The sequence below is a fragment of the Gorilla gorilla genome, chromosome 20, assembly GCF_029281585.2.
Source record: "Gorilla gorilla gorilla isolate KB3781 chromosome 20, NHGRI_mGorGor1-v2.1_pri, whole genome shotgun sequence".
In the NCBI taxonomy this organism is placed as follows: domain Eukaryota; kingdom Metazoa; phylum Chordata; class Mammalia; order Primates; family Hominidae; genus Gorilla; species Gorilla gorilla.
In genome coordinates, this window is record NC_073244.2 from 63,238,364 (window position 1) to 63,265,667 (window position 27,304).

At 47.4% G+C, this 27,304-nt stretch overlaps 2 protein-coding genes across 2 annotated transcripts in view; one reads left to right on the forward strand and one right to left on the reverse strand.

Annotated features, from left to right (window-relative positions):
• CTU1 (cytosolic thiouridylase subunit 1) overlaps window positions 1–351 on the reverse strand; it is a 158,247-nt gene extending 157,896 nt beyond the window's left edge. The window contains exon 1 of the mRNA XM_055370234.2: window positions 179–351. The gene's annotated coding sequence lies outside the window, so the exon portion shown is untranslated. The remainder of the gene's footprint in view (window positions 1–178) is intronic.
• A 106-nt stretch (window positions 352–457) lies between these two features.
• Window positions 458–25,828, forward strand: LOC101129900 (sialic acid-binding Ig-like lectin 13). Its single transcript, XM_055370243.2, has 8 exons — window positions 458–732; window positions 8,105–8,207; window positions 9,741–10,094; window positions 10,796–11,059; window positions 11,398–11,679; window positions 11,830–11,932; window positions 24,189–24,328; window positions 24,543–25,828. The coding sequence occupies exons 2-8, from the start codon at window positions 8,183–8,185 to the stop codon at window positions 24,611–24,613; spliced, it is 1,239 nt and encodes a 412-aa protein (XP_055226218.1). The 5' UTR covers window positions 458–732; window positions 8,105–8,182; the 3' UTR covers window positions 24,614–25,828.
• Window positions 25,829–27,304: the final 1,476 nt, after the last annotated feature.

Genomic DNA, 27,304 nt, shown 5'->3' on the forward strand with positions numbered 1-27,304 from the left:
TGGGTTTGGGAATGGGAATAGAGAGGCTGGGCTTCATCGTGTGTCTTGTTTTCTTGGTGATAGGGGCCTCGCGTGCAGGACAGGAAACAATGAGTACACAGGGTGCCTTCTGACCAGCCCTGGGGTCCAGCACTGGTCATTTTGTGCCTTAGTCAATGCCTTCACTTCCCGCACATACCAGGTTGAGAGAGGAACGTCCCTTAGCAACTGATTGGCCTGGAGTCTAGAGGACTGGTGGGGGTCTGGAACCAGCTGCCCAAGGAAAACGATTCTCCCAATGTCCGGGGGACGCAGTAACAACTGCTGCTTCTGACTAGCTCAGGCTCTGGAAACCCGCGCGCTCTCTTATGCGGCTGCGCATCCCAGCAGCTCCCGCGAGAAGGGTCAGGCCCTGATTGGCTCTGGACAAATCCGCGCGAGCTTGCGGGGCGGGGCTTCACGGGGTTGGTATTCCCGTGCAAGGAGGTTGGCGAGGCCTCAGGGGACTCCCAGTTCAGCGAATCCGTTAGCCTTCCTCTACCTTAGTCACTTCCCCATGAGGCACTCCGTGTTTGTGTACACGGTTATTCCACGTGTCAGTCAGTTCATCGGGCGCATCTGGAGTCACTGAAAACAGTAATAGGAGGTCAAACAAACCCGCTTGATGCAAAAATTCAGGAGGACATTCGGTTTTTAAGGAAATAGTGCTGAGGAAGGACCAGGCTGGAGCTCTTTGGACCCTGAGACTGGGAGGTAAATATGGAAAAAGAAATGATAATTTAGGGGGAGGGAAGAGAGATCACCTGTGAAGACAACTCACGCACACACCAGGGCCTGGAGAAGGAAGTGAGACTGGAAAGAGATCAGAATTTTATTTTTATTTCATTATTTTATTCATCTATTTAATTTGAGACAGTGTCTTGATCTGTCACCCAGGCCGGAGTTAAGTGGCACAATCTCAGCTCACTGCAGCCTCGACCTCCCAGGCTCAAGCAGTCCTCCCACCTCAGCTTCCAGAGTAGCTGCACCCACAATGCCGGGCTAATTTTTTAAATTGTTTTGTAGAGACAGGGTGTCGCTATGTTGCCCAGGCTGGTCTCAAACTTCTGGGCTCAAGCGATCCTCCCACCTCAGCCTCTCAAAGTGCTGGGATTACAGATGTGAGAGATCAGAGTTTTTGAATCTGAAGGACTCTTACATAGTCTGCAGTAACCCTCCCATTCTACCGAGGAGGAAAAAGAGGGGGAAGCAGAAAGGGGACAGAATTTGCCCAGAGCTATCCAACGAGTTACTGGCAAAGCCCCAGCTGGAACCAGCCCAGAGCTCTTCCCAACCTTTGATTCGAGATTGTAAATTAAAGGAGGAGGAGGAAGGATTTTGATAGTGAAAAAAAAGCAAAAGTGGGTTATGATGCAGAGATATGATTTGTTATCTGGAAGCCTGAGTAGCATCTTGATGTAAGGAGGGAGTCGTTTTTTAAGAGAGGCAGAGATCAGAATGGAAAAGCAGAGGGCTGGTTCTTGAATCAAAACATCACTGAGAAAAGAGATGAGTCAAGAGCGGTCACAAATTAAATGCTGAGGGAACCAGGCAGGTGATGTGAATGATAAACAGTTGCCTAGCACTTATTTTGTGCTGGGCTCTGTTCTGAGGGTTTTACATGCATTCATTCATTTAATCATTTAATGCTCCCAACAATTCTGCCAGATGAATCCTGTTAAAATCTACATGTTATAAGTGAGGAAACGGGAAACCCAGAGAGGGGAAGTAATTTGCCCACAGTCACACAGCTGGCAAATGGTGGCGCCAGACTTAAACTCAGGCAGGCTGACTCAGCACACGGTCTTAACCGCTGTGTTATATGCCCCTCCCAGGTGAGTGCAGCAGGGAGAGCAGGGGCAGGAATGGACTGGAGAACAATTGTCCAATATTAAAGGGGAAAGTTAATATCTGCCATGTGTTGTCAGATCTAATTTATTAAAAAGTAGCTGGGAGTTCAGACTTTTATGTGAGGATCCTGATTTTTAAACATTGCAACTAATTAAAGAAAGTCTGTATGCAGGTTTCTTAATGCAGGCTAAATAAAACCCCCTGCATTTTAACTACCTCACAAAGCCACTAATTTGCAAACTCTAGACTATCTTAAATGAGGAAGCAGTTCCCTAGTGAGGGAAGGGCCTGGCCCAGAAACACCTAGAAAATGGGAGGCAAAGACCAAGCCTTTGGACTGCTGGCCGTCCACCCACAGAAGAATCTAGAACCCTTCCTTTGAACTGGCTTCACATCCAAGTTGTATAGGTTTCCTGTTGCTTTCATAAGAATTACCACAACTTTAGCAGCTTTTTTGTTGTTTGTTTTGAGACCAAGTCTCGCTGTGTCACCCAGACTGGAGTGCAGTGGTGCAATCTTGGCTCACTGCAACCTCTGTCTCCTGGGTTCAAGCTATTCTCATTCCTCAGCCTCCCAAGTACCACCACACCTGGCTAATTTTCTAAAAATATTTTTAGTAGAGACAGGGTTTTGCCATGTTGCCCAGGCTGGCCTGGAACTCCTGGCCTCATGTGATCCACCTGCCTTGGCCTTCCAAAGTGCTGGGATTATAGGCATGAGCCACCGGGCCCAGCCCAACTTTAGCAGCTTTTAAAGTAACACTCATGTATGATCTCACAGAAGGTCAAAAGTTCTGGTGTGGCGTGGTTCCCCTGGTTTTCTGCTCCAGCTTTCACAAGGCCTGAATCACAGTGTTGGCAGGGCTATGTTGCTTTCTCGAGTCCCTTTGGATGAACCCATTTCCAAACACATTCAGAATCAGTTCCATGCTTTGTAGTAGTGAGGTCTGCATTCCCTTGCTAGCTGTCTGCTGGGGTCATTGTCAGCTTCTAGGAGCTGCCCTCATGGGCTCGTGGGTTCGTTCCTTCATCTTCAAAGCAAACAATGGTGAGTCAAATCCTTCGTATGCCTCACATCTCTCTGACCTCCACTTCTGGCTCATCTATGCCCTTTCTTTCTCCTGAATCTCTCTGACTTTTCTGCTTTGCAAGTTTCACGAGATTACATTACATTCACTCAGATAGTGCAGGATGATCTCCTCAATTTAAGATCAGCAGATTAGTCACCTTCACTCTATCAGCAAAGTCCCTTCACTCAGTCAGCAAAGTCCCTTCACTGAAGCACGTAGATTAATGTTTAATTGAATAACCAGGGCACAGGAATCTTGGAATGGGAGACATCTTTAGAATTTTGCCTACCACACAAGTCCAGGGGGAAGACATTTGTAACTCATATGGTGCATAACTATATGCTTTTCCCACTGTCTTTCTCAAACCTTGTGAGGTGGACAGGACAGTTTGATTTATTCCCATATTTTATACATGAAGCATGGGACTCAGAGAGGAGAAGAGGCTTCAACCATGATGACACAGCAGTTCTGAAGGCAGCCTGGCATACCGGAAAGAACACTGGGTTCGGAGTCCAGGGACCTACATTATGACTTCAGGATGTCAATTTCTTGGCCCTGTGAACCTGACTAGTTCCTATGCTGTTCTGGGCCTCAGTTTCCTTATCTGCGAAGTGATGCATTGAGAACTACATCACAGTGGTGTTGTGAGATTGAGAATGATAAAGTATGTGATTCTCCAGTGCACAGCACATGGGCCACCATGATTGTTCAGTATTATTTATTTATTTATTTATTTATTTATTTATTTTAAGGTATCTGCAGAGCCACAGCTAGAACCCAGATTGATTTATTTATTTATCTCTCTCTCTTTCTCTCTGTCTCCCAGGCTGGAATGCAGTGGCACAATCTCTGCTCACTGCAGCCTCTGCCTCCTGGGTTCAAGTGATTCTCATAACTCAGCCTCCTGAGCAGTTGGGACTACAGGCGCATGCCACCACGCCTGGCTAATTTTTGCTTTTTAAGTAGAGAAGGGGTTTTGCCATGTTGGCTAGCTGGTCTCGAACTCCTGGCCTCAAGTGATCTGCCCGCCTTGGCCTCCCAAAGTGCTGGGATTACAGGTGTGAGTCCCCGTGCCTTGCCAAAACCCCAAATTTCTTGGTTCCAAATCTTCTTAAATTTGATAAAGCTTTATTATGCACCAGCTATGTTTCAGATTGTGTGTTGGGTACTAGAGACACAAAAGTGACTCAGACTTGACTTTGAAAGGTGGACTCCATCATGTCACACAAAGGTACCTTGAGCATGACACACAAAGGCCACCCAGAAGTGGTACACAAAGATGATTCCAACATGACACACAAAAGATATTTGGACATGACTAATTTTCTCAAGGAACTCACATTCTGGTCAGAATAGATACAGAGTTACTTCCCTGCGTACTGTGAAGGGGCAGAAGCTGACCAAGGAGAGAAAGAGAAACAGAGGGGAAGTAGGGTTAGGTAGTATTTCTAGCAGTCTGCCAAAATCTGTCAAATTTTGGAGTTTATTTTGACAGTAAAGTGAAGCCAACAGATGGTAACGAACAGGGAACTGACATGATTGATTTATAATTTAAAAGGATGCCATGCAGATGTGGAAATGTGAAGGGGCAGTGGTGGAAATATCACTGGAACAATGGAGTAATGGAAATTCCACTGTCCTTCCTCAGCTGCAGAGCCCCCTGCAGAGTCTCCTTGTCATCTTCCTCTAAAAGTTTTCTAGGAGTCCCCAAGGAGTCTCCTATGTCTTCACAAACAGGCCCCATTCATCTGGTACCTGCAAGCATGGAAGCTTTACTTTTTTTTTGTGGTGGGGATGGAGTCTTGCTCTGTCACCCAGGCTGGAGTGCAGTGGCGCGATCTTGGCTCACTGCAACCTCTGCCTCCCCAGTTCAAGCAATTCTCCCACCTCAGCCTCCCGAGTAACTGGGACTACAGGCACGTGCCATCACACCTGGCTAATTTTTGTACTTTTAGTAGAGATGGGGTTTCTCCATGTTGCCCAGGCTGGCTCAAACTCCTAGGCTCCAGCAATCTGCCCGTCTCGGCCTCCCAAAATGCTGGGATTCCAGGCGTGAGCCACCACGCCTGGCCTAGGAGTTCACTTTTGGCTAGATTCCCTGGTAAGGCATTTTATCAGTTTCCCAACTAGCGTGACAATCAAATGGAGAAGAGATATGGCAGTGGGCTGTGTGGGGTTGTTACAATAGCTCCACAGGGTCATCAGAAAACCAGGCTCCCCATGTTGTTGTCAGCGACATCCCCAGATCTCTAGCTTTCATCCTGACAGTTGCCTCATAGTCGCCAGGTGGCTGCACCATCTCCAGCATCACATTCATCTTCCAGGAAGGAAGAAGAGGAAGGTGAGGAGGAGGAAATGATGGTGCCAGTGTCAGAAAAGCAGAACTCCCAAAACTCTCCAGCAGATAGCCTCTTAAGTTTGGTATTTTTAAGTAGACAAGTCTCTCAAAATGTGCGCTCAGTAATAAATCTAGCGGAGTTAAAGATTTCTTTTCTTTCTTTATTTATTTTTGAGATGGAGTTTCACTCTTGTTGCCCAGGCTGGAGTGCAATGGTGCAATCTCAGCTCACTGCAACCTCTGCCTCCCGGGTTCAAGCGATCCTTCTGCCTCAGCCTCCCCAGTAGCTGGGATTACAGGCGCGCCTGCCACTACCCCCTCTCTCTATATATTTGTATTTTCAGTAGAGACGGGGTTTCACCAGGCTGATCTCAAACTCCTGACCTCAGGTGATCCAGCTGCCTCAGCCTCCCAAAGTGCTGGGATTACGGGTATGAGCCACCACACCTGGCCAGGTTTTTATTTTTTATTTTTTGCATTGTTCATGAGAAAGAAGAGTACGGTCCTACAGATTGGTATACAATTTAGGAAAACAGAGATGTCAATTACAATGTTATTATTGCCAGAGCAAGAAATCATCAAATAAGACAACCCATCAGAATTCCATTTTATTTGGGGATCATTTTCATAAGACATAGAATAATTTCTAACATCTTTGTAGTCTCATAAGACCATTTTGTTTAAATTATTCTTCGAAGAGCAGATTCATATTAACAAAGACTAGAACAAGTCAGCAACCATCATGAATATTCATACAAAACTGTATATTGCAGAGGAGAACATAAATGATATTCTTATAAACAGTCTCAGTTTTGCACAACATCAAATCAAATTCCTTGAACCATTTTATAACACAGAACAATATCTTTTGATTTATTGCTGCAAGGGCAGGAAACGTGTCCTTCAACTCTTTCTGAGAGTCATGTACTTTATTATGAAAACTTATGTTTTTAAAACCAAGCCCTGGAATTTTATTAGCTAGTATTACATGAAAAAAAAAAAAAAACCCTTGGGAGCTCAGTTGGGATGGCAAAAAAAAAAAAAAAAAGGGAGAAAAGCTGAATAGGCTTTTATTCACTGATAGTAATTTGATAACATTTTTCTTCTCCTTGGCTCACTGGCCAGAACTCTGCCATATGGCCACCCCAGATGAAAATGAAACAAGAAAATAGAGATTTTATTTTTCAGATTGGTGGCTTGATCACCTGAACAAATTTGAAATAACAAGGAGGAAACAGAGGTTGAATATCAGGTAGGCAACTCTCAGGGTCTACCTGAGATATTGCCCTAGAGGAGATGGATAGCTAGGGCTGCTGAAGACAGTCTGAGAGAGGAGGCTTCTTTCTGGTTGTGAGATCCAGGAGAGAACTTCCAGGAGGAGGTTACATTTGACCTGGACTTGGAGAGAGAGGGAGGGTTTGAATGTGGGCAAAGGACAGAGCTGCAGAAGGACGCCATGACACGGGGAGTGGCCTGAGTAAACAGGCGGAGGAAGGATGTGCGGAGCATCTGTAGAAAGGATCCCCATTTCAGCCGGTGCATTGGCTCCCGCCTGTAATCCCAGCACTTTGGGAGGCCAAGGTGGGCAGATCACCCAAGGTTAGGAGTTTGAGACCAGCCTGGCCACCATGGCGAAACCCTGTCTCTACCAAAAATACAAAAATTAGCTGGGCGTGCTGGCAGGCACCTTTAGCCCCAGCTACTCAGGAGGCTGAGGCAGGAGAATTGCTTGAACCCGGGAGGCAGAGGTTGCAGTGAGCTGAGATTGTGCCATTGCACTCCAGCCTGGGTGACAGAGCAAGACTCTGTCTCAAAAAAGAAAAAAAAATATGTGTATATATATATATATATATATATATATACATGCATACACATTTTTTTTTGTTATGGAAAGAATGACAGGGTGCAGGTATGGGGGCTATCGAGGTAAGGGAAAAGTGGGGCAAAATCAGGGAGAGCTCGAATGAAAGGCAAGGGAGTTTGGAATGTATCCTATCAGCCGCTGAAATATTGTTTATTTCTCAAATATCTCTCTTAAATATATCACCTTCTCTTTGTCCCCCATAGCTATTGTTCCAGCTCAGACTTCATCCTCTTTCTCCTGGACTGTTGCTTCCTCCTCATTGCAGACCCAGAGGGACCTTTAGGACACCCAAACCCGTTCTCCCATGGTTCAAAACCATTCCATAATTTCCATGACTTCCCCCATTGACGTGGGAGGGAGTCCGAGCTCCTCAGCTTGGCATTTGAGGCTCTTTGAAGAGGCAATGGAGTGGGAATGCAGACTAGAGAGAGGAAAGTAGACATGGTGTTGAGGCTTCACAAAGAGCGTGGGGACAACCCCTGTTCTTTTGTTTCTGAGGCAGGGTCTCGCTCTGTTGCCCAGGCTGGAGTACAGTGTTGTGACCACAGCTCACTACAGCCTCAACCTCCCAGGCACAAGAGATCCTCCCACCTCAGCTTCCTGAGTAGCTGGAACTACAGGCATGTACCATTACACCCGACTAATTTTTTTTAACATTTTGTAGGGAGAGGGTCTCCCTACATTGCCCAGGCTGGTCTCAAACTCTTGGGCTCAAGTAGTCCTCCCACCTCAGCCTCTCAAAATGCTGGGATTACAGGCGTGAGCCACTGCTCCCAGCCCAACCTCTGTTCTTGAAGCTCCCCAGCATCTGGTCCCATCAGGCCCCGAATTCACAAGATTCGCGGACCTTAGGGGTGGATTGAAAAGACAAGAGCCCCTAGCAAGCAGTGGACTTCTTTCTAGCCTCACCCCGTGCTTCTTACTGCTGCCCCTCTCCTCATCCATTCCAAATCCTGCCCTCCAGGACAGACCAATCTGAGGTCAGAGTTAGCAGCAGGATACATCCTGGTCCTCTCTTGCCCCTGAGATCTCGCTGGGGCTGATGGCACTGCCACTGCTATGGTTGGGTAAGTAGAAGGAGAGGCAGCATGGAGGTGTCTTGGGGAGGTAAGGGTGGGTGGAGTTGGAAGGCAGACAGGGCTGAGGTAAGATGAAGGCTGAGGTAAGATGAAGTACCTAAAAATTAGGTACTTGGCCAAGCACAGTGGCTCATGCTTGTAATCCCAGCATGCTGGGAGGCCAAGTTGGGCAGATCTCCTGAGGTCAGGAGTTGGATACCAGCCTGGCCAACATGGTGAAACCCTGTCTCTACTAAAAGTAGAAAAATTAGCCAGGTGTGGTGGTGGGCACCTGTAATCCCAGCTACTGGGGAGGCTGAGTTGGGAGAATCACTTGAACCCAGGAGTGGGTGTTGCAGTGAGCCAAGATCGTGCCACTGCATTTCACCCTGGGTGACAGCAAGACTCTGTCTAAAAAAAAAAAAAAAAAGTAGAATCTTTATTCTACAATATAGATCCTCCTAAAACCCTCAGTCTTTGAAGACCAGAGTTCAGGTTCAAGCTCTACCACCTTGAGTAATTCTCTTCAGTTTGCTCACCTAGACAATGGGGTGTTCCCCTTCTACAGAGCAAAAGGAAATTTATTTGTGGAAACCATTCAACCACAACAATCCTAGCTTTCACAAGGCTGTTGGGGAGGGGAGGGGGTTCCAAATGAGCTAATGGGTGGTGAGCACGATTATTCACTAACTGTTCACTATGACATGGCCTCTTGTAATGTAATGTGACTGAAGTCACAATCTGCAGTTATTACAGAGGGCCATGTGCCTCTGTAGTTATGGTCCTTAATTATCACAATACTGTAGCATTGGTATTATCGTACCCGTTTCTCTGGTTGAGAAACTGAGATTCAGAAATGATGCAACACGGCCCAGATCACAAGATACGGTTAATACCAACAAGAAGAGCAATAAAAAATCCAGCAGACTAGATTGGGGTGGTGCAGTTTAGGAGTCCCCCCAAGACGCCTCTGATTCAGTGATCCACAAGAAGGACTCAAAACTCAGCAGAACTGTTTTACTCATGATTGCATTTGATTATAGCAAAAGAATACAGATGAAAATCAGTACAGGGAAGAGGTGCATAAGGCAGGGTTCAGGAGAGAGCAGGCATGAGCTTTCAGCTGACCTCTCCCAGTGGTGTTGCACCAATAGAGCTTACTTCTTTCAGCAACAATGTGTGGTGACATGCACAGACATGCCAAGAAGAGAAGTGCACCCAAGCCTTGGTGTCCAGGGTTTTTATTGTGGGTCTGGTCACTGACTTAGCTTAGTCTTCAGCACCTCCAGAGGTCAAGCTGATACCCCAGGATCCAGGGCTCCCACCAGAAATCATAGTGTTAGCATCAACTGATGAAGTCCAAGGTCCCAGGTAAACAAAGACACTCTTATCAGGCAGGATATCCCAAGGGTTTAGAGATCACCTCATAGGAGCTGGACAAGTGTCAAGCCTTTCTTAGGTAAGGTGACTCTTTTAATGCACAGATATAATACAGGAGTATGCTAGGTGGGTCTGTTTTTCAACTTGGATCTCTCCTTACAGGGCTACTTTCTCATGTTTTGATGGAAGTCAAGAAGATACCAGTGGAAGAGGGGCTGTGCACTACAATCCCTTGTGCATTTGAATTTCCCAAAGAACCCCCAAGCAATTCCGTGATCATGCACTACTGGCTCAACAAAAACATCAGCTCCCTGGTAGCTACAAATAAACCCAATGCTACCATTCGTGATAACACCAAGGACAAATTTTACATGACTGGGAATCTTGATGAAGAAGACTGTACCCTACTCATCCACGATATACTCAAAGGGAACAGCATAACATATTTATTCTACGCAGATCTAGGAGAACAAAAAAGTGCTTTCCTGGGGGAGAATATCAAACTCTTTGTGTCAGGTGATGTTCAATATCATCCAATAAGTGATTTGGAAAGAAGGAAATCCGAAAGTGGTTCTGGTGATTATGTGGTTTTTACCTGATGGGCACTGGGCTTTACAAAACCTTAGGTATTTTGAGTTTTACAATGATGCAATGAGATCAGTATAATAGGTAACTTTACTTTCCCAAATAGAAATGGCAAAGAGAGAAGCGATTCACCCTATATCATCCAACCAGTACAAAATAGAGAGGAAATGATCACAGATTCCGCTGGGAAGGCGCAGAGTCTAAGGGGATAACTGGGCTGGAAAAGGGAGGCAGAGTAGGAGCTACCACTAGCACATGTAGTCTGGGACTCAGGTAAGGGGTCAGAATGTAGAATCCTCATTCTACAATGTAGATCCTCAGAAAACTACTCATCCTCAGTCTTTGAAGACCAGAGTTCAGGTTCAAGCTCTACAACCTTGAGTAGTTCTCTTCAGTTTTATCACCTGGACGCTGGGCTGTTCCCCTTCCACACACAGAAAGGAAAATCTATTTGTGAAAAACCATTAAACCACAACAATCCCAGGTTTCACAAGGCTGTTGGGGAGGTGAGGGGGTTGCAAATGAGCTAATGGGTGGAGAGCACTTTGTAACCTGGAAACGTTGTGCATCAGTGAAGTGTCCATGAGGGTCCCTTTTCCCCCAAGGTTTGGGTCTACTTCTCTCTTCTCCAGAGCTAACCCAAAAGCCAGAGCTCCACATGCCAGAGATTCTTTTGGCTGAGAAGACTGTGACCTTGAACTGTACCCTCAAAGGCACCTGCAAAGAAACCAAAGCCCTCTTCCACTCCCAGAAGAACCCAGCCATCTCCAGCAGCTCCTCCTCGGTGCTGCACTTCACCCTGAGGCCTGAGGACCATGGCAACACCCTTGGATGTCACTTGAACTTATCCCTAGCCAACGTGACCAGAAGTAACTTGGTCAAGCTCCAAGTGGTCTGTGAGTGCTGGTGGGCACAGGCAGGATCCTGAGAAATAGTGGGCTCAAGAAAAGACCTGAGCCCCAGAGGGAAAGAAGTCTTAGGAGCTGTCACATCTTCCCCCTTTGGGAAGACCTTTGGGGCTGAAAGGCCAGAGGTAGGAGCTGAGCCCAAGTCTGAGGCAGATGTGGAGAGAGGATGAAAGGGGACTGTTTTGAGTCCCAGCCCCACTCTGGGTTGCCAGAAAGTCTTTCTGAAGCTCTCTGTGAATAGCAAGTAAAGAGAAGGCTGGGTCTTAGGGGAAGTAGAGAAGCAAAGTCAGAACATCTTGATGATCCCTGATTCTTCCTCTGCACAGCACCTGCCAGGTTGTTCAATTCCTCTTGTTCCTTGGAGAAGACAGTTCTGTGCAGCTGTTCCTTCCACGGGATCCCCACGCCCTCCGTGCAGTGGTGGATGGGAGGTGTCCCTGTGGCTGTGAACAGCATGGATAACATCCTCCAGGTGACTTCTTCCACACGTGCCTCCTGGGCCAACAGCACCATCAGCCTCATTGGGGAGCCAGAAATAGTCATGAGACTTCACTGCGAGGGGAAGAACCAATATGGAATTCACACTTCCAGCATCTTCCTGATACCAAGTGAGTATCCAGGGACCTAGTGACTGAGCTGGAAAGAACACCTAAAGACCAGATGCAGATGGGCACAGGGCCGGAGGAAAGGGTAGAGAGTTTTAGCTCAGACTTCAAAGCCTTTGGAGAAAGGTGAATCTCACTTCCCTCCAATTCCAGGTAAGAAATCAGTTTCCAGTGTGTTCGTGAAAGGATTAATCCAGGGCATTGTATATGGAGCCATTGCATTCTCATTGCTCTTCTTCTGCCTCGTCCTCTTGTCGTGAGTATCAAAGTTCAAATTCATCAGCAGCCTTTCCCAAAGCCTACTACCTTTATTTATGTTCTCCTTTTCCTTCCTCATACTTTCTTCCAATTTATTTTGCTTTGTCTATTTTTTTTTTTTTTTTGAGACAGGGTCTCCCTCTCTCACCCAGGCTGGAGTACAGTGGGTCAATCACAGCTCACTGTAGCCTCCACCTCCCTGGGCTCATATGATCCTCCCACCTCAGCCTCAGTAGCTGGGACTACAGGTGTGTGCCACCACGCCTGGCTAATTTTTTGTATTTTTTGTAGAAATAGGATTTCACCATGCTGCCCAGGCAAGTTTCCAACTCCTGGGCTCAAGTGATTGACCCACCTCAGCCTCCCAAAGTGCTGTTGGGATTACTAGGTGTGGCCCACCGCCCCTGGCCTTGTCTACCTTTTAAAAATGGATTCTTATATCGTTAACTTTCAGCTACTCTTCTTTTTCAGTATTTGTATTTAGGGCTATAAGTTTCCCTCTAAGCATGACTTTAGCTGCATCTCACAAATTTTAATATAAATATTTCATTATCATTTGGTTAACATATTTCTAATTTCCATTATGATTTTTTGACCCATGAGTATTTTTTGTTTGTTTGTTTTTTGGTTTGGTTTGGTTTGGTTTGGTTTTGAGACAGAGTTTTGTTCTTGTTTCCCAGGCTGGAGTACAATGGTGCGATCTCAGCTCACCACAACCTCTGCCTCCCAGGTTCAAGCGATTCTCCTGCCTCAGCCAACTAAGTAGCTGGGATTACAGGCATGCGCCAGCGCGCCCAGCTAAATTTTTTGTATTTTTAGTAGTGGCGGGGTTTCTCCATGTTGGTCAGGCTGGTCTTGACCTCCCAACCTCAGGTGATCCGCCTGCCTCGGCCTCCCAAAGTGCTGGGATTACAGGCGTGCGCCACCGCCCCTGGCCTGACCCATGAGTTTCTTAGGCACGTTACTCTCTTTTTAAATTTTTAGCTTAAACCGAATAAGGTCAGAAAATATACTATGCGTGATTTCAATTCTTTATTTTCTTTGTAACACATTTTTTGTTTAGTTTTTATAAATATTCCGTGTGAACTTGAAAAGAATGTATATTTTATGCCTGTCGAATGCAGTATATATGTCTCTCTGTGTGTGTGTCTGTGTGTGTGTACACAATCACATACATATACATATATACCCTTTAAATCAAATTCATTAATCATGTTGTTTAAATCTTCTCTACTTGGACTGACTTAATTGCCTGCCTGCTCTAATGATAAGAGATATGTGTTTTTAAATCTCCCACAATGATTGTGGATTTGTTTGTTTCTTCTTGAAATTCTGTCAGTTTTTGCTTTATAAATCTTGAGGCCATGTCATTAGCTTTAAGTCTATTTTAAAATGTGCATACAAGGCCGAGCATGGTGGCTCACACCTGTAATCCCAGCACTTTGGGAGGCCAAGGCAGGTGGATCACTTGAGGTCAGGAGTTTGACACCAGCCTGGCCAACATGGTGAAACCTCGTCTTGTCCTAAAAATAAAAAATTAGCCAGGCATGGTGGCGCGTGCCTGTAATCCCAGCCACTTGGGAGGTTGAGGCAGGAGAATGGCTTGAACCCAGGAAGCGGAGGCTGCAGTGAGCCGAGATCATGCTGCTGCACTCCACCCTGGGCAACAGAGTGAGAGACTGTGTCCCAAAAAAAAAAAGTGCATACAAGTATCTTCCTTATATCAGATACCATTTTTCTTCTTCACCTTTGTATTAAAGCCTATTCTGTCAGATATTAGTATAGCTCCACCAGCTCCTTCTTTTACATCTACTCTCAATCTGTGATCTGAAGGTTTAGTTATGTGTTTCATAATCAGCATATGATTTTGACTTTTTTTAGTCTTGTAATTTTAAAATTAGATTTAAATTAATTTGCTTGATGTAATTACTGGTGCATTTAAATACTGATGGTATTTCAATATACCATCCTAGTTTGTCCCATATGTTTCTTTTTTTCCCTTTACTTGTCTTCATTTGGATTGGCTGGGTATTTTTATCAATCCATTCTTTTCTTTCTACTAGTTGAAAATTATGCAATTATATGTTTTTTAAATATTCTTTTACTGGTTACCCAGAAATCACAACATCTATACTTCAGTTATCAAAGTATATATTTGATAATTTCAAAGTATAAAACCTTTACCCTCCTCCAGATAACATAAAGACCTTAGAACAGTTGAACTCTAGTTTTCCTCCTCACAACTTACATGCTATTTTTATAACATGCTTTGTGGCATTTTATCAATTCCAATATACATGTTATTTCACATTCGAACATCTCTGAAATAGAGATATGTCTTCAACTGATGGTGATTTACAGTTGCTGTTGGTCTCAGGTGGCAGTCCTGATAAAGTTGTCATTGCCTGCAGGTGCATGAACTTTTGTCATTGCTGTTCATATTATCACTGTAATTGAATTATTTGTTCATTGATACATGTTTAATTTATTGCCTTTTCAGACATTTGCAAAAGTATTACATTATTAGCTGCTACTGAAACAAAGTTATGGTGTATACAGAAGGGCACAGAAGTAAAAGAGTAAGCATACCTTCCATTCTGTGACACCTGTAACATTCGTTTGAGAAACGACCAGAATTCCATATTTTTTTGTAAAGCAACAATCTGGTGCTTTATAGAACCTAGGAAAGAGAGATACCCACATGTGGATGAAGCCATGTTACTTTTTCTTGTAAGATAAAAAGCAAAAGGGTAATTTATCTCATAAACTGTCAATGCAAATGAAACCAGAAGGAATTGCTTAATCCTTCAGAAGACATTTTTAAAATTTAAATTAACATGACATTGGATGATTCATGTGCTGTTCAGGACTATGTTAGTTCTTAATAGTTTAACTGGCAACATTTTTTTCCCTTAGTGATATATAAATTATGCATCTTACTATTAGTGGCATTTTATTATTAATGAAATACCAATTCTATATTTTTGAGCCCCCAAAGACATCATCATCATCTTTGGTTTTATTTTGTACATTCACTGCTCATTTTGATTTACATACATATTTACCATAGTCTCTATTCTTTATTCCTTACATTCTGTTAGTATTCTCAGATCTTCCATCCAGAATCTTTTTTCCTGAAATATATTCTAGAAAGCCCTTTAGAATTGGTTTTCTGGTAGCAAGCATTCTTGGTTTCTTCTCTCACTTTCTCTCTCTCTCTCTCTACCCGCCCCCCAACTCTCTCTCCCTCTCCCTTCATAGTTGAAAGATATTTTGGCCAGATGTGGTGGCTCATGTCTGTAATCCCAGCACTTTGGGAGGCCAAGGTGTGTGGATCACTTGAGGCCAGAAGTTTTAGACCAGCCAGGCCAACATGGTGAAACCCTGTCTCTACTGAAAATACAAAAAACAAAAATAGCCAGATTTGGTAGTGTCCACCTGTAATCCCAGCTACTCAAGAGGCTGAGGCAGGAGAATCACCTGAACCCTGGAGGCAGAGGCTGCAGTGAGCTGAGATTGTGCCACTGCACTCCAGTCTGGACCACAGAGTGAGACTCTGTCTCAAAAAAAAAAAAAAAAAAAGGTATATTTGCCAAGTTTGGAATGCTGCATTGGCAGGCATTTTCTTTCAGTATCTTGAACTATTCCATGTTTCATTATATCTTGCTTCTATTATCACAGGAGAAAAGTCAGCTGTAACTCTCATCTGCTGCTCCTTTGAAAATGATCTCTCCTTATCTGTCTCTGCCTTTAAGACCTCTTTGTCTCTGACATTTCCGGTTTGGCCTCACACTTTACACTTTCATAACACCAACTTGCCTATTTGTCTGTGACACATGCGTTTCTTGTCCTGCAGCTTTGCTCATATGTGGCTTCTGCCCAATACTCCCCCTCCTCTGCATTTCATTTTCTACCCCTGCTCCCCTCTCACACCTGGCTGACATTTACTCATCATTTAGGACTCAACCTACAGCCCCTCCATCACATGCTCTGGAAAACTTCCCTGGGCCTCTCTCCGGGGCCAGGTGTCTTTTCAGGACTCCTGTAGGTCTCCTGGACTTTTGGGTATTAGCACTAACACTTTTACTTTGATGTGACTGAGTGTGGATATCATTTTTTTAGATTTGTCTTTATTTATATTTATTTGGCCTCTTCCATCTATGCTTTGGTGTCTTTCATCAGTTCTGGAAAGATTCTTAACCACTGTTTATATTGCCTCTGCTCTTTGTTTTCATCATAGGGCTCTCATCTAATGTTTGTCAAACTTTTTTATCTGTTTCCCTTCTTACCCTGTGTCCTGTATTTTCCAGAGAGAGGGAATCAAGTAAACAAGTACTAGGTTAGAGGTCTGTATGAGGGAGACGCTAAGAGAACCCGACTCTTTCACTGTCTCTCCATCCTTGGGGCAGAGGTAGGGGATCAGTATTGCCCAGAAATCCTTTAGCTTGCCTCTAATCAACCCCCTCCAACTTCACACTCTGTCAGTGTGCCAGGTGTTTCCCTCTTTCCCCCAGTCTCTTATCTCATCCCGTCACGTTCAGCAATAAGGTTTACCTACTTCCGAGGAAAAAATCAACTCCCCAACACATGCAACGTTATTACCATTGACATTGAGTGATGTACTCCCTGCCTTTTTTAGGGAAAGAGGCTTTCTTCCTCCTGTCCAAGGTAAGCTCCACCTCCTCTGCTTGGGAATCCTTCTCCTCCACTGCCTTAGGAGCTGTACTCCATCAATCATCCCTTCTGGCTCCTAAATTTTCAATCATTCTTTCTTTGCTGGCACAAATCTCTCCTGCCTCAGCCCCACAGGCTTCCTCTATGTACTATCCAATATTCTTTTGAGAAAGTATCTTACACCACTTCCTGATTCTCATCACTCTTCCACTTGCTCCCCAGCACCAGGCCACTGACATGACATTGTCTAAAGCAACCAGTTATCCTTATTCTCAATGTTATTCTCAAAATCCAGTGGCAGGTGTTCTTTCTCTTGTTCACCTTTAGGCAGCATTTAGGGTTGGGGTTGGTGGGGTGAGGCTCTCCCACCCAGTGGCTTATTTTCATAGCAAGGAAAGCATGGCAAGGCTGTCTGCTGATAATGACATGGGTGGGAGCATGGGGAATCCATGGGGAATTGAGAAGAAGTGTGATGTGTTAGGGTGGTTGGAATAGCCACTGGGGAGAATGAGCAGGATCTGTATAAGGACAAGGAGAGCAACCACTGAGCAGTAGCCAAGGCCCAATGGTTACTGGAGATTAGTAATCATTAATGGTGGCAAGCATCATTGCTATGTGACATCTCCTTCCAGCAGCGGTCACTGGAATACGTCTTAGTCCATTCAGGCTGCTATAACAGAATACATAGACTGGGTGGCTTATAAACAAAAGAAATTTACTTCTCCCAGTTCTGAAGGCTGCAAAGTTCAGGATCAAGTCACCAGAAGATTTGGTGTCTGGTGAGGGCCTGCTTCTTGGTTCACAGATGGCACCTTCTGGTTGTGTCCTCACATGGTGTACAGGGAAAGGGAGTTATCTGGGCTCCCTTTATAAGGGCACTACAATCCCATTCATGAGGGCTACACACTCCCGACCTAATCACTCCCCAAAGGCCCCAGCTCCAAATACTAAAACACTGGAGATTATGTTTCAGCAGAAGAATTTTGGAGGAACACAAATATTCAGACTATAGCAGAAAAAAAGGAGTAGATGATGGCATTGGTCTAGGTTTGAGTATTCATGGACAAGATGCCAGGAAGGGTGATGGAGTGGGGAGGTTGGAGACGGGCAAGCGAGGAGGCTGGAAGGAGAGAGAGCACTTTAACTGGGGAGCCGTTGTACCTAGTGGGGTGGGGAGGGAGGAAAGGAAGAGAAACAGAGAGTCTTCATAGACTCTAGAAAATATAGTGTCTTGGAATTGAAGCTTCCACCTGTGATATCATATAATGGGAACAGTTGGAAGGGGAGCACCAAAAAACTGGATGGATAGAAGAACTAGGCAGATTGTGAGGTATTGGAATTTACATTTTCATAAGTGGAAACGTTTTGGGAGATAATGAACCCTTGGTAGTTAAAGGAAACAGTTGCATTCATCAGGTCTCTTCCAGTTGTGAGTTATAAGGGCTGAATTCAACAAGCTCAAAGAGAAAGGGAACAGTTCTGGTCATCTGTTGCTATGTCTCTACCCCTGTCTTAGTCCATCTGGGCTACTACAACACAATGCCATAGATTGGGTGTTTTGTGCATAACAGAGATTTATTTCTCTCAGTTCTGGAAGCTAGGAAGTCCAAGGTCAGGGTGCCAGCAGGTTCAGTGTCTGGTGAGGGCTCTTTTCCTTATAGATGACATCTTCTCACTGTGTTCCCACTTGGTGGAAGGGACTGGGGTCTCGCTGAGGTCTCTTTTTTAAAGGCTTTTGTCTCATTCAGGAGGGTTCCATCCTCATGAACTAATCACCTCCCAAAGGCCCCACCTCCAAATACGATCAGTTGAGGGTTAGGATTTCAACGTGAATTTGAGCGGGGGTGTAAACATTCAGACCATAGCAATCCCCCAAAATACAGTGGCTTCAAACAATAATCATTTTAGTATTTTTCATGATTTCCTAGATTAGGAATTTGGGCAGGGCCCAGCTGGGTGATTCTTTTGCTCCGTGTGGTGTCACTTAAGGTCACTTGAGTTGGGCTAGCATGGAGAATCCAAAATGCTTTCATTCACAAACCAGGCATTTTGGTGTGGATGGCCAGAAGGTGAGGCTCAGCTGGGCCCCTCTTTCTTTCCATGAGGGCTCCGAGTCTCTCCATGTGCTCTCTTCCAAAGCAGAAGCTGCCAGTCCTCTTAAAGGACAGGCCCAGAATCAATAGCACATCACTTCCACAGCATTCTCTTAGAGCAAGTCACAGGCTGGCCAAGATTCAAAGGAAGAAGAAATAGATTCCACCTGTCCTTAGGAAAACTATCCAAGGATTTGCCACCATTTTTAATCTGCTGTAGGAACAGATTGACTGTTAAGTCTAAAGGCACGTATTAGTTTGCAGGCACTGCCATAACAAAATACCACAGACTAAGTGGCTTAAACAACAGAAATTTGAGGCCGGGCATGGTGGCTCATGCCTGTAATCCCAGCACTTTGGGAGGCCGAGGCAGGCTGATCATCTGAGGTCAGGAGTTTGAGACCAGCCTGACCAACATGGAGAAACCCCATCTCTACTAAAAATACAAAATTAGCTGGGTGTGGTGGCGCATGCCTGTAGTCCCAGCTACTCGGGAGGCTGAAGCAGGAGAATCACTTGAACCTGGCAGGCGGAGGTTGCAGTGAGCTGAGATCACGCCATTGCACTCCAGCCTGGGCAACAAGGGCAAAATTCCGTCTCAAAAAACAAACAAACAAACAAAAACAGAAATTTGTCCTCCCAGCATTCTGGAGGCTGGGAGTCCATGATCAAGGTGTCAGCAGTGTTGGTTTCTCCTGAGGCCTCTCTCCTCACTCTCTTACTGCCTCTTCTCATGGTCATACCTCTGTGCACACACCCCTGGGTCTCTCCCTCTTCATGTAAGGTGCTATGGTCTGAATGTCTGTATGCCCCTACCCCTGCTAATTCATTTGTTGGAATCCTAACCCCCAAGATGATGGTGTTTGGAGGTGGGGCCTTGGGAGGTGATTAGGTCATAAAGGTGGAGTCCTCATGAATAGGATTAGTGCCCTAATAGAAGAGCCCCCAGAGAGCCATCTCCTCCCTTTCACCACATGAGGACACAGCTAGAATTTGCTATTCATGAACCAGGAAGCAAGCCTTGCCCAGACGTCAAATATACCAGTGCTGTGATCTTGGGCTTTACAGCCTCTAGACGTATAAGAAATAAATTTTTGTTGCTTATAAGCCACCCAGTCTATGGCACCTTGTGATAGCAGCATGGACAGACTAAGACATAAGGACACCAGTCATATAGGATTAAGGCACCACCTGAACAGCCTTCATTTAACTTGAGGCGCTATTTCCAAAAACAGTCGCGTAGACTATGGCCCACCCATAACGATCTCATTTAACCTTAATAACCCCTTAAAAGGCCCTATCTCCATACACGGTTACATTCTGAGCTACTGGGGGTTGGGACTTCAGCATATATATTTGTGGGGACACAATTCCACCCGTGACAGGCGGATCTACACTTCAGGCATGTCTGAATCCAGGCATGCAGATGGCTTCACCAAGAGTCTGTCTGTCCCCACCCTATGGCTCTGCTTCCTTCTGGTTAACGTGAGCTCTGGAGGCTGTCTTCACCTTACAGGCAAGATGGCCAGCCCCAGATTCACGTCCTCCTCTCTTAGCTAACTCCAGTTGACAGAGAACTTGTCTTCTCGTGGTGATTTAGCAATCCCAGGGAAGACTGATTGGCCCTACCTGAGTCAAGGGTCGATGCCACCTCTAACAGCCCATCCCAGCTGGCTCCCCCAGGAAGGGATTCCAGCCACCACCAACAAAAAGGAACTGGCCTCAGGAGCTCTGGGAGCTGACATGTCGGGGTGACAATTGGGTCTGTCCATGGGAATGCCAAAGGCGCCCAAAATGATGACAGAAATCTGGGGAGAGAAAGACTGAGAGTCAAGCATAAAAATCCTCTGGGAATACAGAGGCCTGGCCTAGGGGGTTGCCAGTGACAGAAATAAGGAAAGGAAGGGGATGTTCTGGCCCAATAGCCAGAGGCTCAAAGTAGCAGAAGGAGACTCTTTCTTCAGAGGATGAGGGTTCTAAAACAGAAGAACACAGATGTGGGCCCCAGGCCTCCTGGAGAATCAGGCCAGAGGCAGGGTCGCTCTCACTGGGGAGAGGGCTTCGGAGGTGGTGTCCTGGGGAAGGAGAAGGAAGGGATCTGGGAAGAGTGGGGTGCAGGGGGTAGGAGGGGCCAAACACAGCAGAAGATGGGTGGAGAGTCCAGGACAGGAGAGTGGGGTGGTGGCGCCCCAGCCAGAGGGCTGAGCAGGAGGCATGGGGGCAGTAGATTGGGCCACAGGTGTGGAGGTGTCCCCTGCAGGCGGGCTGGTGGCTCTGTTGCTGAGCTGTGCCAAGTTCCCTCAGGAGGCAGACACTGGGGGCCTGGGGAGGGCAGGAGGAGAGTCACAGTGTGTCCAAGCAAATCCAGTACAAGCATAGGAGCGGGTTGTGAACGGGAGGAAAACCTATAATAAAACAAAATGGCGGCCGGGCGCGGTGGCTGACGCCTGTAATCCCAGCACTTTGGGAGGCCAAGGCAGGTAAATCGCGAGGTCAGGAGTCTGAGACTAGCCTGGCCAACATGGTGAAACCCATCTCTACTAAAAATACAAACATTAGCCAGGTGTGGTGGCATATGCCTGTAATCCCAGCTACTTGGTAGCCTGAGGCAGGAGAATCACTTGAACCTAGGAGGTGGAGGTTGCAGTGAGCCAAGATTGTGCCACTGCACTCCAGCCTGGGCAACAGAGCAAGACTCCATCTAAAAAAAAAAAAAAAATGGGGCTGGGTGAATTGACTCATGCCTATATTCCCAGCACTTTGGGAGCCCAAGGCAGGAGGATCGCTTGAGCCCAGGAGTTTGAGACCAGCCTGGGAAACATAATGAGACCCCCCTCTACAAAAAAATACAAAAATTGGCTGAACACAGTGGCGCATGCATATAGTCCCAGCTGCTCAGGAGGCTGAGGTGGGAGGATGGCTTGAGCCCAGGAGGTAGAGGCTGCAATGAGCTGTGATCACACCACTGCACTTCAGCCTGGATGACACAGTGAGACCCTGTCTCTCAAAAAAAGAAAAGAAAAGAATAATTTGCAATAATAATCTTGAATTCAAACCATCTCACAAGGCTGTTTCAATATTTTGCTATTTTCCTGCATGTCTGGATTTGTATGCTTTGGCCTCATTCATAATTTTTTAGAGTACGCAAAACACACAAATGGCCTTTATAACAGTGCACATGCTGCACACTGATGCAACAGAGATGTGCGATGCAAAGCTTTTCTCCATACATGAACTCAACAAAAATTTACTGAGCAAATTCTACATGCCAGGTCATACTGTTACAGGAAAGGGGTCTGGATCCAGAACCCAAGAGAGGGTTCTTGGATCTCGCACAAGAAGGAATTCACGGCGAGTCGGTGAAGTGAAAGCAAGTGTATTAAGAAAGTAAAGGAATAAAAGAATGACTACTCCATAGACAGAGCAGTCCCTACACCTGCCGGTTGCCCATTTTTATGGTTATTTCCTGATGATACGCTAAACAAGGGGTGGATTATTCCTGCCTCCCCTTTTTAGACCATATAGGGTAACTTCCTGACTTTGCCATGGCATCTGTAACCTGTCATGGTGCTGGTGGGGGTGTAGCAGTGAGGATGACCAGAGGTCACTCTTGTCGCCATCTTGGTTTTGGTGGGTTTTGGCCAGCTTCTTTACTGCAAGCTGTTTTATCAGCAAGGTCTTTATGACCTGTATTTTGTGCCGACCTCCTATCTCATCCTGTGACTTAGAATGCCTTCACTGTCCGGGAATGCAGCCCAGTAAGTCTCAGCCTTATTTTACCCAGCCCCTGTTCAAGATGGAGTTACTCTGGTTCAAATACCTCTGACAATATCGTAGAGCAAACCAGGCCTCAGGGAGGTGGACACTGAACGAGGACATATGCAGATGTGTAGGGACAAATGTTGGGAAGTGCCTGGAGGAAAACAGGGAGCTGGGAGAGAGTGTGGCAAGGGGAGGGGGCGGGGAGCAGCCTTCAGGTACTTGCTGTGAGGCCTAAAGGAGTGTGGGGAGCTGCCCAGACTGAGGGAGCCACAGTTCTAGGCTCTGAGATTGCAAAGGTTTATCGAGTTCAAGAGCCCAGCAGGGCCAGATGAGCTCAGAGCTTAAGGAGAGCTTGGGAGAGGCTAACCTGGTGGCAGAGCCTCAAGGGCTCTGGTGAGAAGTTTGGGTTTCATCTTCCCTCGTGGAGGGCTATTGCCTCTCATGCTTGGTCATCCTGGAAGGTGAGCTGCTCTCAGTGGGGACTTTACCTGCAAGAAGCATATGCGGACAATGTGGTGGGCAAGTCCCTCTGAAATGAGTTTTGTGTGAGTTGCCCAACAGCGAAACACACCAGGGGCTATTTGTGTTCATTGCTCACTTTGTCGCTCTCTGATGCAAATCTCTATAAATGGAGACCTCAGCTTCTAAGATAAATAAAAAAAGTTTTATTTGCCACCGGAAGCCCAGGCCAAAATAGACATGCTTCCTTGTCATTCCCTTGACCAATGACTAGATTTTTTTTTCTAGCGCCCCCTTGATGTGGGGGTGTCATATCCAGGTCCCTACCTAGTATGGACCCAAGGCCTTGTTGTCTGCTGTCACTGGACCATTTAAACCAAGTCCCTTGGTAATTATAACAGCAAGCCCCCGCTTCCCCACAACCCAGCAGTGTGCAGCCAGCCCTCAGTTGATGCGTGGCCTCTGATCTTCAGTCCCCAACGTCCTTACGACCTCAGCCCCATCAGTATTTTCGGATGTTTTTGTAGAGCAAGCGTTTTCAGACAGGAAATGGACGTTTGAATCTTATTGTCTGAACGCAGAAAGAAATAGTGGAAGGATCTCCATTGGGGAGGAACAGATCGGGTCTTTAAAGCTTGCTCAGGCTGCTCTGCAGGGGACACGAGGCAGAAGGACACAGCCGCCAGCCAGCGACCAGCAGGTGGCCCCTGCAGCTGCCAGAGCAAGAAAGGAAGGGGAACAGTTATATAATCCGTGGGACAGCCATACAACAGAACAACACAGCTGTCAGAAAGAGCAAGGCGGTGTGCCGGGCATGGACATGCAGACATGAGCCAGAAATATTCGAAGGAGGAAGAAAGGTGCAAAACAAAAAGACCTATCCAAAACTGAAAAGTATATATGGAGACATCGCAGGGCAGCAAGAGAAGCAGGAATGGACCAGACATGAAGGGCCACCAGGCTGAAGGGCTGGGCTGTGTCCTGGGGGGACTGGGAAGCCATGGGAGGGCTGTGAGCCGGAGAGGAGCCGGGCAGCTCTGGGGGACAGAGTGAATTCCAGGAGGCCCAGAAAGAAGCTTGGGAGAGGGTCCACGCCGAGAGAATAGAGGTTCTTATCCCCATTTGACGGCATGGGGTGGGGCTGTGCTGGTCTCAGAACCAGGAAGCAGAGGAAGCTGGTGTTCTGGGCCCAGCCCAGGGCTCCTTCTGGGAACTGGACGGGGCAGGGACTGAGCACAGCATTCACCACGGGGCTTCCTGCCTTAGAATGAAGATGCTTACCTGGTGGGAGGAGCATCAGAGTCCCAAGGCCAAAGAAGGCTTGCCCCTTAAGAAACCAGAGCTGCTGGAGGAAACAGAAGTACCCAAAATGCCTGAAGCTGACACCCTACCAGACCGGGCTGGAGGTAAGTCCCTGGGACAGTCACAGGCAGACTGTCAAGCAACAGGGCCGCAGGCCAGGGCCCCCACCCCAGCACCTGGCAGAACCACCGGGAGGCACTTGTTCAGGACGGAGAGACCCAGGCCCCCTCGCCCCACACAGCAGATGCTACATTTGCCGAAACAAAGCCCCACAGACTGGGAGGCTTGAACGGCAGATACTGATTTTCTCCCCCTCAGGAGGCTGGAAATCCCAGGTCAAGGTGCCAGCAGCAGAGTTTCCTTCTGAGGTCTCTCACCTTGGCCCGTAGATGCTGTCTTCTCCCTGTGTCCTCACAGGATCATCCCTCTGCGTGTGCCTGGGTCCTAATTTCCTTCCGTTGTAAGGACACCAGTCATTGAATTCAGGCCCATCATGTGACATCATTTAACCTTAATCACCGACGTTAAGACCTTGTCTCCAACACTGTCACGTTCTGAGTCACTGGGGGTTAGGATGTCAACATATGAATGATGGCGGGTGGGTGGATCCACACTTCCGCTCATAGCAGAGGCTTGAGGAGGCTGCTTGGATTCCCCCGTGTTGGGTACTTAGAGAGCGGATTGGGCTTGTCCAAGGCAGCGGAGCAACCAAGTGTGGTTCTTCCAAAGTCTAGGGCTCTGGAGAGAAAGAAGAGTGTAGACTCCGAGATGGATCACGGCACGCGGCCCAGGACGTGGAAACCTGGCCCAGGCAGAGGTGCGACTCCATCCCAGACTCCAGACCCAGAGGCCGATGCCCGGCTCTCACCCATTTCCTGGGGAAACATGCCCCGGGGCCTCCCCAGCGCCAGCCCTCATGTTAGCCAATGTAGGGGACACGCCTAACACCTGACACCTGCCCAAGGAACACGCCACCCCAGCAGCCAGGCTGACAGGAGCAGAAACAAAACACACAGGGATACACCAGGCGGGCAGCACCAGGAAACAGGCTGCTGCCACCACAGGGGCCGCTGTGAGCCCAGAGTGGATCCAACCCAGCCTCAGCCTTCTTCAGAGAGAGAAACTGAAGCATGCTCAGCACGATGGGAAGTGGCTGAAACCCTGAAGAACCCCCAAGAGCACATCCACGGGGACACTGGGAACCATGAGGCCCCAGCCACTGCACATCTGCATTGCAAACAGGGAAACTGAGGCTCACCGTGCCTCGGGCCACACTGCAAGGCTGTGCGCTGCTCAGGACTCCGGAACCCGGGACCCTTGCCCCCCACTGCAGCAGCTGACCCTGTCCTGGACATTTTCTCCTGACGAGGTTGCAAACTCAAATGCTCACAGCCACCAGGCAGGGAACAAGAGGGGCACAGTTGGCCTAATGGGGGCCGTGTCTGTCTTGAAAGCAGCTGCCCCTCCTGAAGGGGGCGGCTCACAGTGGCGCAACTCCCTCCAACTCCTCCCCACCCTCTCCCCACAGGTCAGGAACACGGGGAGACTACAGCTAGCTCTTCATATTTTTTTTGTTTGTCTTTTGAGGAGAATCCAGAGATCTCGATTTCAGTGTGAAATGTCTTGATTCCTGCACATTAGCAATTGAGAACATGTTTTTAAAAGGCAGCGCCGCGTGGGTCAAAGAAAAACCCTGATGAGCCCTCTCATTTGCAAACTCAGATCAGAGGCATAAATGTGGAGGGGACTCCTGCTCCCTGAACACCCTTCCTGCCCACAGCAGGTGGGGTTATTCAGAACGCAGACGCTTTGCCAAGGGCAACAAGAATCCCCAGGTTCTGGGAGGAAGCTTGTGTGTGGAAGAGTAAGGAGGGATTTCTAGGTAGAGAAAAACATTCCAGGTGTTCACTCATGTCACTCATGTGGCCACAAATCCCCGGAGGCCTCCTGTGTGCCAGGCCGCGGGCTGGGGACAAAGAGGAGTCAGACCCAGGTCCTGTCCATAAGACCTCCAGGTTGTTACACCCTTCGAGCAGGGCCAGGGCTGTGTCCCAAGAAGCATGGGGAGAGGGGAGGGGAGGAGGAGCTGGCATTGAGGGAGGGAGGGCTTGACCTGGCTCGGGGAGCTGAGTGTTGCTACCTGAGCCCAGCAGGCATGCAGGGAGAGGTGACAGCACCGCCAGGCACAGAAAGCTGCAAGATTGAAGGCAGGAGGCATGGTGCTGGGGGGTCAGAGCACTCCAGCAAGGGCAGAACAAGCAGCATTTCTAGGGCAGGAGGCAGACAATGGTGAGAACTGAGCCAGGCAGGCGGCCACAGGCTGCGCCTGGGTAAAGCTCCCCGCAAACAGGCCTCAACTGTCGCCCCGCTCACCCTCAGGAGAAACAAGGGAGGAGCTGATACCTGGGGGATCAGCTTCCCCCTCTCTCTGAAGGACATGCACAGTGGTGACAATGTCCTTGAGTTTGACTTCAGTCCTGATCCCCCACCAATTGAAAGGTCGTGGGGACTAGGAGGGTGACTTCAGGAAAAATGTGGCATCCATATGGGTGGGCTGAGGGATGAGCGCAGCAGGGGCCCAGCAGCTCCACAGATAAAGGTGAGATTGGAAAGTGGAATCATCTCCCAAGAAGTGGATATTGGGCTGAACTCTTTCCCCAGAGTCAAGGGAAAGACACAAGAGGGCACTCCAGGTCAGACAGACAGATGGGGTCTAATACCAGGCTGTGTGTCCCCGTCTAGGCTGAGGTCACTGCCGGCTCCTCGAGATTCCCCGTAGGGACCAGAGGGGGCTGAGTCCATGGAGCAAACTGCTAATTGGCCAGTGGTCAGTTGTGTGCATTTGTACATCTACAAGGAGAGGATCCAAGGAGGAGGCCATGGCAGGTGGCTCTGTACAAACCTCTGTTCCCTCAGGAGATGACGGAAGCAACCGTGATCACTGTCCTGGCCAGGACTGAAGGTGACCCAAGCCCTCACAGGCCTTCATTCACTTAAGCCAGAGATCCTGTGGAATCGGTCTTATTACCATGCCCATTTTACAGAGGAGGAAACTGAGGCCCAGAGAGGCTCAGAAGCCT

Bases quoted from the DNA above. Each gene is read 5' to 3' on its own strand.
- LOC101129900 (XM_055370243.2), top strand. From the start codon at position 8,183: ATGGCACTGCCACTGCTATGGTTGG. The intron at 10,095-10,795 runs GTGATGTTCAAT...TCTCTTCTCCAG, and splicing joins TATCAAACTCTTTGTGTCAG to AGCTAACCCAAAAGCCAGAG. The intron at 24,329-24,542 runs GTAAGTCCCTGG...TCTCCCCCTCAG, and splicing joins CCTACCAGACCGGGCTGGAG to GAGGCTGGAAATCCCAGGTC.